Source organism: Nicotiana sylvestris, chromosome 3, assembly GCF_000393655.2.
Source record: "Nicotiana sylvestris chromosome 3, ASM39365v2, whole genome shotgun sequence".
Lineage (NCBI taxonomy): Eukaryota > Viridiplantae > Streptophyta > Magnoliopsida > Solanales > Solanaceae > Nicotiana > Nicotiana sylvestris.
The window spans coordinates 212,937,976-212,948,238 of NC_091059.1; the positions used below are offsets into that span (position 1 = coordinate 212,937,976).

At 36.5% G+C, this 10,263-nt stretch overlaps 1 protein-coding gene across 1 annotated transcript; it reads left to right on the top strand.

Annotated features, from left to right (window-relative positions):
• The first annotated feature begins 2,066 nt into the window (after nt 1-2,066).
• LOC104213381 (uncharacterized) lies at nt 2,067-3,032 on the top strand. The gene has a single exon (XM_009762879.1). It carries the CDS (start codon nt 2,067-2,069, stop codon nt 3,030-3,032), a length of 966 nt encoding a protein of 321 aa, XP_009761181.1.
• Nucleotides 3,033-10,263: the final 7,231 nt, after the last annotated feature.

Genomic DNA, 10,263 nt, shown 5'->3' on the forward strand with positions numbered 1-10,263 from the left:
CCACCTAATCCATTCAAAATTGGGAAAATAGCACGAGCTAGTCAGTGCTTGGACTGGTAATTGAAATAGCTAGAGTTTGTAAAGTTATTGTAAAATAGTTACTATTTTGCCAAAACATGCAAAGTTCTAGCATAATATACTGGATTATGGAGCTTCTGCATATAAACTTTCAGCATATTATGTTGGAACTCCAACACATGAAAAATTCTAGCATAATATGCTGGATTATGAAGCTCCTGCACATAAACTTTCAACATATTATGTTGAAACTTCATCACATTCTGAAATTCCAGCATAATGTGCTGGAATCTCATATGTAAAAAATTAGAACTTCAGCATATTATGCTCGAATTTTTTCAGATTTTTAAGGGTGTTTTTATTCAGATTTTATCTTTACATGAAAAATTGGCCAAAGTTTTTGATTACTTTTAAAATTACGGCTATTTTTCAATTACCAGTTAAAAATCTGGCTGCTTTTGTTTTTTCCTCTTCAAAATTCTCCCATTTTTGGGTCAAAAAATATTTCTTCTTTTTTCTAAAGAATAAAATAGGGTTGTTTAAAACTACAGTCATTTGCGACTTTGTAGTGTCTCAACGTATAGGAATTTTTGTACCAGAAATAATGATATCTCCGATTATAACTCCAACGATAAGGCTTAGGCAGGTTATATGGATTTTTAGATTTGTTTTGTTTCCTTTTCTTATGCACTATCTTGTGAAAATCCTCTTATCTTTCGTTAATTTTAATTTTTCTACTTTTCTTCCCTAATTACATAATTGTGAGGAGTGGTAGTACGAAATTATGGTCTCAAAGTGCATCAATACCAAACATCTCCTTCACCTACTAGTTGTGGTTTGTTACTTACCTAAAATACATCTTTAGTGTGAGGACATTGCGATTACGATAAAGTTGTTAATTTAAAATAATAGAAGTACTAATACAAACTCTTATGTACTGCGGTATTGCTCTGGTCAAAGTGTAGGAAGGCGTCAACTATGGCGCTAGGTCCTAAACTAATCCATGATTCGCTCGTGAAAAGTTGCATTTATCTTCTATAGTACTTGTTAAAATAATTTTAGGTGGGTCTGATAGGGTCAAGTCGTGGAGCCACCTTAGTCCAAAGATATTGACATCTCTTTGCTAAAAAAATTATATTGTATAGCTAAGTTAATTATATATACATATAGCTTCTTTTGCGCGTTTAATTCTTTGTGTTTTTACCCTTTTTAGTAAAAATTTTAACCATTTGCCGTGGCTTTGCCACAGTCGTAGCTGTCACATGACAAATGCATTAGGTTATTTCCCTATATTCACTATTCAAACATTACAGTCAACTACGACTGAGTCGAGTACTAAACATATGTTGGCAAGTTAAAGAAAAAGGTAAGATACTTGTACTGGCGATTATATTAAATTGATAATGTACAAGATATTGAGATGTCAATTCTAGCTTTTGTGGTAGGATTGGAAATGGATATTGAGTAGAAGTTTGATGCCTTGGGCCATTGGAAAGTATCAAGCATACAAAATATGATGAGGCCAACTATTTTAGTTGAGCAACATTTATGACTGTAGCCACCCACAAATTAAGAAGCCTACCATCTAGTCCATTCAGTTTGTCCTCTCAATATTGTAAAAGAACAATAGTAGTAACTTTTTTTATTTTGTATTGAGCCAAGCAATATCACTTAGTTAGTTATAATGACAGTTAGTTAGTTGTACTAATTGTAACTTAAGTTTACTATGGTTAGTAATAGAGTTAGTTAACCATAGTTAGTAGTAGAGTTAGTCTTTGTTTGCATTCATATACATATACATGTACATGTACACGTAATATAGTTGAAGAAATAGAATCTTTTGGAATATTCTCTCTCCATCTTCTTCCTCTGTTTCACTGACCTACTCAAACTCATTAGATTAGCTTCAATCAGCTAAGAATCCATGGCTAAACTTCATGGATAGCTGATTTTAACATGGTATCACAGCCACACGGCCGTTAGTGTGGTCTAATCATTTTCAATTTCGTCCATTTTAGTCTTCTTCAAGTTAATTTGAAAGATCAACAATGGCGACTGTCGATAATACTGAACCAGAGAAATTAGGTCGCAATCATCTGCTTTTCCTGAATTCAAATGATAATTCAGGAGTTGTGTTGATTTTGTTGCAATTACGAGGACCAGAAAACTACTCTGTGTGGAGCCGGGCAATGGGGATTCCAATCCTAGGTCGAAATAAGCGAGGGTCCATTGATGGCATATGCAAAAGGGAGAATTACAGTACAAATCTCATAGATCTCTGGGAACGTTGTAATGCGATTGTATTGTCTTGGTTGATGAACTATGTTTCTCCGGAATTGTTGAGTGGGATGGTATATTCGTCAAATGATAATGAGGTATGGGACGATTTGAAGGAGCGATTTCATAAGGTGGATTGCTCTAGGATTTTTCAGATCAACAGAGAAATTGCTACTGCTAGGCAGGGCACCAGTTCGATTTCGACTTATTTCTCAAAATTAAGAGTGCTTTGTGCAGAATTTGATAGTTTGGCTCCAATTCCTGGTCATGATACTGCTAACTCTAGTGAATTTGTTCAATTCATGGAGCATCAAAAACTTCTAAAATTCCTAATGAGACTGAATGAGTCTTATGAACAAGCACGCAGCCAGCTCTTGATGATGATTCCTGTTCTATCTGTGAACAAAGCTTATTCTATGTTAATAAAGCGTGAGAGTCAGAGGACAATGTTCAACACCTTTACCACTGTTGATGGGGGTGAGATGGCGACGTTGATGACGAATAAGTCTGGGAATCAGCAGAGGCCAAAGAAAAATTACAGTCTTCAGTGTGATGTATGCCACATGAAAGGCCATACTAAAGAAACTTGCTACACGGTAGTGGGATATCCAAAAGATAACAAGTTCAAAAAGAAGTACAATTCCCAGACAACAACTAATTTTGCAGCTGAAGATATTCCAGCAACAACAACTGGTTCTACTCCTATGGCTCCTACATTCACTCCAGAACAATATTAGCAGATTCTACAATTGCTTAAAGGCAAGTGGACTGAAGTAGCAGCTAATGCAACAGGAATGGATTTAGGTATTATAATGTCCTTAATGTCTAACATGGATCAAAATGTTTGGATTGCAGATAGTGGTGCTCTAACCACATGGTTTCAATGCTAGAAGCATTATGTAACCCTACCTCATTCCTAAAACCTAACTCAGTTCATTTGTCAAATGGAGATGTGGCTGCAATTACACATAGTGGATCAACTAGTATTTTCAAGAACCAACAAATTAGTGATGTTCTTCATGTTCCAAACTTTAAGTATAACTTAGTGCCAGTTTCAAAATTGACAAAAGAGCTGCAATGTTTGGTAGCCTTCTTTCCTGATATATGTGTATTTAAGGATCTCTACACTGGGAAGGTGTTGGGGATTGGTAGTGACACAAATGGACTGTATATACTCAAAGATTGCATATGCATGAGGAAGCTTACTACACCAACTGTACATACCACGATCATGCCTACTTCTATGTCAGTTAGTCAAGATTCAATAAAACTGGAGATATGGCACCGGAGACTTGATCACCTCCCTATGGAGACACTTAAGAGGATTGATAAGTTCAAAAATCTTCACACTAGTAATAGGAGCTGGGATTGTGCAATGTGTCATGTTTGTCCATTAGCTAGGCAGACTCGATTACCATTTTCAGTTAGTACTAGTAGAGCTAAGGCACCATTTGGTCTTTTGCATACTGTTGTTTGGGGACCTTTCAGAGTACCCACTTATGATAGCTAGAGATTTTTTCTTATAGTAGTGGATGATTTCTCTAGAATTACTTGGCTCTTCCTTATGAATGCTAAAGACGAGACTTGTTGGTTAATGAAAAAATTATTTTTTATGATCAGTACTCAGTTTGATTGTTCTGTTAAGATCCTGAGAACATATAATGGTTCTGAATTTGCTAATTCAAATATGAAGTAATTAGTTGAGACATTAGGAATTGTACATCAAACTACATCTGTTTATACTCCGCAGCGAAATGGTATAGTAGAAAGAAGACACAGATACATCCTTGAAACAACTAGAGCTTTGAGATTTCAATCTGCAACACCTTTAAGATTTTGGGATGAGCGTGTTCTTACAGCAGTACACATAATAAATAGATTGCCTTCTACAACCTTGAAAGGAAAGTCCCCCTATGAAGTATTCTTTAACACTACACCATCATTAGATCACCTTAGGGTGTTTGGGTGCTTATGTTATGCTGTAAATGTAAGTAAACAAGACAAGTTTTCTGCCAGAGCATTGCCAACAATGTTTATGGGATACTCACCAACAAAGAAGGGCTATAAACTGTATGACTTGCAATCCATGCAATTTCTAATCAGTAGAGATGTGGTGTTTAAGGAGCAGGTGTTTCCTTTTAAACAAATGAAGATGATGCGTAATCCCTTATTTTCAGTCCTTGAGTTAACAGATGAGCATTTAGTTTCACATGTTTCTGATGCAGTTCAGGAGAATCCACCTACTCCTACCAAAGACTTTGCACTTGATGATGCTCATTTACTTGAAGCACAACTTGATAGTCCTGCACCACAGGATGTTGAGCCTCCTTCACATGTAGAGGTTGTTCTACCAATTGCAGTCAGAAAATCCCAAAGAATAACTGGACCTCCCAGATGGATGTAGGATTATGTGACAAGTTCTTGTGCATATCCTATATCCAATTATCTAAGCTATGATGGGTTATCCCCTTCATATGTGAAATGTCTGACTGCACAATCAATCATTGTTGAGCCCAAGCATTACTATGAGGCAGCCAAAGATGCAAGATGGTCAATGCTATGCAGCAGGAAATTCAAGATTTGGAAGATAACAAGACTTGGGATATAGTTGATCTGCCTAAAAGTAAAACTCCTAGAGGATGCAAGTGGGTATACAAAGTCAAATACAAAATCAATGGGGAGGTGAAAAGGTTCAAGGCTAGGCTTGTAGCGAAAGGCTTTAGCCAAAAGGAAGGTCTAGACTACAAGGAGACTTTTTCTCCTGTAGCTAAAATGGTGACTGTCAGATCAGTTATAGCTGCAGCTGCTTCAAAACATTGGCACATCTATCAGATGGATGTGCACAATGCATTCTTGCAGGGGGGTCTCTTTGAAGAAGTATACATGCATCTTCCTCAGGGTTTTGGCACCAAGGGGGAGTCTAGAGCCAAGGTGTGTAAATTGAGAAAGTCACTTTATGGGCTCAAATAAGCATCTCGACAATGGAACTTGAAGCTCACAGAAGCTCTCCAAGACTTGGGATTTATCCAAAGCCACTTTGATTATTCCTTGTTTATACAAAGGAGAGGTGATGCTTTAGTTGTTGTTAAGTAGATGACCTTCTGGTGACAAGTAATAATCAGCAACTTATTCAAGCTGCTAGAGATAACCTTCAGAAGAAGTTCAAAATGAAAGACTTAGGGGAACTTAGATTCTTCATAAGCATAGAATTTGATAGAAGTAAGGCTGGAATCCTCATGAATCAATGCAAATATGCCCTTGATTTGATATCTGATTCAGGGCTGGGGGGAGCAAAGCCTGTGTCAACATCTTTGGAAGTTAATCAGAAGCTTACATCAGTGGAATTTGATGAAGCTACGCAGACCAAGGATAATGAGGATACTATTCTGGATGATGTTGAACCCTATCAAAGGCTTGTAGGAAGGTTGCTCTACTTTACTATGACCAGACCTGATATAGCTTATGTGCTTCAGGTCTTGAGCCAATTCATGTACACACCTAAGATGTCACACATGAATGCAGCCCTAAGAGTCATCCGATATGTGAAGAATGCTCAGGTTTGGGTTTACTGATGTCTTCTGCAACCTCTCATTCCTTGGTTGCTTATTGGGACTCCGAGTGGGCAGCTTGTCCACAGTCCAGAAAATCAGTCACATGGTACATTGTGATGTACGAGGAATCACTTATTTCTTGGAAATCCAAGAAACAAAGCACAGTGTCAAGAAGTTCAGCAGAGGCAGAGTTTAGAAGCATGACTTCAACAGTAGCTGAATTTTCATGGCTTGTGGGTCTGTTTAAGGAGTTAGGCATCACTGTGAAATTGCCCATAGACATCTTCTGCGACAGTAAAGCAGCCATACAGATAGCTGCCAATCCAATATTCCGCGAGAGGACCAAATATATTGACATCGATTGTCATTTTGTACGGGAGAAATTGCAACAAGGTCTCATCCAAACTCATCATGTCAATACTAAGGATCAACTTGCAGATTTACTTACCAAAGGCCTTGGGAAAGCACCACACTATCATCTGTTGAGCAAGTTACGAGTAGAAATTTGTTCCTACCCTCCAGCTTGAGGGGAAGTATTGAGCCAAGCAATATTACTTAGTTAGTTATAATGACAGTTAGTTAGTTATACTAATTGTAACTTAAGTTTACTATGGTTAGTAGTAGAGTTAGTTAACCATGGTTAGTAGTAGAGTTAGTCTTAGTTTTCATTCATATACATATACATGTACAGATACACGTGATATAGTTGAAGAAATAGAATCTTTTCGAATATTCTCTCTCCACCTTCTTCCAATGTTTCACCGACCTACTCAAACTCATCAGATTAGCTTCAATCAGCTAAGAATCCATGGCTGAACTTCATGGATAGTTGATTTTGACATTTTGGTCGTTACAAACTAAATTCCTTTTTGAATTATAGTGTCTCAAACTCAACGAAACTTCCAGCTTAGGTCTCTAATCCACATCTCCAAATAGGCGGGGGCCAGGCTAATTAGCTAGGTAGGATTACATACTAGATTACCTTCAGCCGGTTAAGTTAATACTTTCAGTGTTTCTAGTTTAATCCAATACGTATATTAGTCTAAGGGAGTTCGAGAAACCATATAGTAATCGTGGTTGACCAAGAAAAGCAGTTCCTTTAAACCGTGATTCGGTCGAGCAAAGTTTTGTTATTGTTACATGATTATTAAAATAATTAAAGGTGGAAATATCAGGAAATTGGGGATAGTCAGCGTATTCATGGATTCGCCCCATATTACTCGCTAATCATTGACATTTTTAATTTTGACTCTGGTATGTGGAGCAGTTGATAAATGCATGTGTCGTTAAAAAATTATTTTATGAGCAATAGACTTTTCTCCCACCAACAGTAAATGTCTTCATTTGTTAGGTTGAAGTAGAAGAACTGGAAAAAGATTGAAATAATCTTCTTTTAGAACACACACTATTATTCTACACGTATTACAGCTCTGCATGTAAAAGTCCTAGTCGTCTGATAAAATTAAAGTTACCCTACTTACAATTTTGTCATGGTATTCTTCTCCAATTTAAGATTTTAATTTCTGCCCAAACGTATAAATTGCAAGGTACAATTTATAAACAATTTAGTTAATTAATGAGATCGAACAAAACCCACAGCTACATATAAGTAATCTCTACCATTGCGTCATGAAAATATTGTTAGTTATATATTTATAAATATAATTATCACTAAACTATAATTAATTAATATATAATTTTACTTTAATTTATCACTTAACCATGATAAATTAGTAGGATCTGATGTAAACACTCGATGTGAAATCATTTTTACCCTTCTCTCAAATTGGTTTTACATTTAAACAACTTAAAATAACTCCTTCAGCGGAACTCTAATGATATCAAGGCTATTGGGCCAATGACTCAAAATATACCTTGTATGAGTAGAAAGTAGCAATATTAGTAATTACAACGTGCTGAATTAATTTGCCAAATTGAGTAACACGTATTATTGAGTCCACGGAGACACCAAAGAACTCACTCACGCGTAATCATTGATTGTTTTGCTGTTTAGTAGTCCACCTCACTTCAAAATTTGAAATACTGTTTTGACTAGAAGGGGAAAAAAAGAAAGAATAGGATAATCAATTTTAGACAAATGTAAAAGCCAAAAATGGTACTGTAGATGTTTTTCAAACTCTCCACATGAATCCACATATTCTCTTCTTCATGTCTTAAATACAGGAAACTACTCGGATATGGACCTTGTTGTTTACCTTGACTCTCTTGAATTTTAGTAAAAAGTTGCAAATACTTTGGAAAGGCTTTCTAAAATATTTAGAGTTTAAGATTCAGAGGTTGAGATGAATGTGCGAGCATATCAGAATTGATAAGATTATGAATGGGATATTCGGGCCAAGGTAACAGTAGCCCCTATAGAGGACAAAATGCGGGAAGCAAAACTTAGATGGTTTGGACATGTGACGAGGAGGTATGAGAGGATGGCCCAGTAAGGAAGTATGAGAGGATGGCCTTGGTGAGTCTGAGGAAAATTAGAGGTAGACCAAAGAAATATTAAGGAGAAGTTATTAGGCAAGATATGACTTAATTGCTTCAGCTGACCGAGGACATGACCCTTGATAGGAAGGTCTGGAAGTCAAGGATTAAGATTGAAGGTTAGTAGGTCAAGAATTAAGTGTGTTTCTCAACAATTCTTGTGTTATTAGTGGTAATCTCGTATTTTGATATTGTAAATTTCTTTGCTGTTCCTTACGCCATATTCTCTTTTATCTTGTTCTCGTTACTGATTGTTGCTACTGTTCTATTTTCATTTTTCCTCATGTCGAGGATCTATTGGTGTCACACCTCCTTTTTGCGCGCCCGCTCCGAAGGGTTAAATGCGCGGGGGAGTTTTTCCAATTTAAGTGACAATATTCGAAATGGGATTATTTATTTAATTCAGAGTCGCCACTTGGGAAAGGTTTGGCTTTTGGTGTCCCAAGTCACTGGTTTATCTTGAATCCCAAATCGAGGAAATTTTCGACTTTTCCAAATGAAGTCTGCGAACCAGAAATTCTAAGTAAGGAATTCTGTTGACCCGAGGGAAGGTGTTAGGCACCCTCGAATCCCGTGGTTCTAGCACGGTCGCTTAAATTGTTATAATGGCTAAATATCTGATTTAAATACATGTTGTGACTTATGTGCTTTTATTAAGTTTAAACCGCTTTTATTATTATCATTTATTTTTATAGAATTTGCAACGTCGCGAAAATGTATCTCGAACCACGTCGCAATCAATGCACCCGTAGTTGTTGAACATTTCGACTCCGTTGAGATTTGGATTCGGGTCACATCAATGCGCACCCGAGTTTAAGAATGTAATTTAATTAAGTCGCGCCTAAAGAGTCTAGCGCATTATTATTTTTGTAGGAGGCCATGAAATTCACTAAAACGGCCTATCCTGAATTCTAAATAATTATTATGGTTACTTATTGAGGGCCCCGCAATTTTGCAATTTTTATTTGGCGAGGCTCGTCTCTTTTTTAGAAAGGATATCCTAAAGTGGCTACATTTCTAATGCGTTTGTCTCTAAAACTAGAAGGAAAAGGTACATGCTAATTTAATTATATGCTTTGGCCTAATCCGGATTCTTATCAACTTCTGATTAATTATTTACAAAATGGAGAAAACATTATAATTCATGGAAAGAATGCTTTAATTTGACAAAGAGACTACATGCGAGCTGATGATATGCTATACTTGCATCCAAATGTTTCTTTAATTGAATTTCACTAGACTTATTTAGGCTAGATTAAGGGAATTAACTACTAGGCGTTATTACTAATAGGGATTCGAACGCGCTTCCATATACTGCCTAGCGGGTCCTGATAAAGGAAACTAAAAATAGAACAGAACATCAAAAAATGGAAGTACTCTATCGTATGCATATCATTATAGCTAACAAGAATCTGGTCAGTCGCTATGTCAATTATCTGTACATTCTGTGTACTGTACAATTACATACCTCGTAACAACAAACGACTATAAACTAAGACGCAAGAGACTAGAACTTAGTTAAGCATCAACTGATCTTTCCCTGCTATTGAAATTACAAACTAATCAATTATATAGAAAGAAATCAATTATGCCATGAGTATTACAACAGACATTTAAATTTCTCCAACTTTTCATTTCATGCTTTCAGATTGTTACAGTTACACCAACATGGGACTTGAAACGTGTACCTGGATACTGAAATGCAAAGAAGAAGTGGAAGCAGAAGAGTCAGTAGCAGCAGCACAAGAATGGTAGTAACAACAAAAGCAACACAGCAGCAATGACAATCCCAGACCAAACAGACCAAAGCAGTGAACCAATGGTACAGTACTCAATGTTGATCTTTTCCAAAACTCAAAGGAAGATCCTAAAATCTGATAGAAACAGACCAAACTGGATGCTGGATTTCAAACACGAAAGG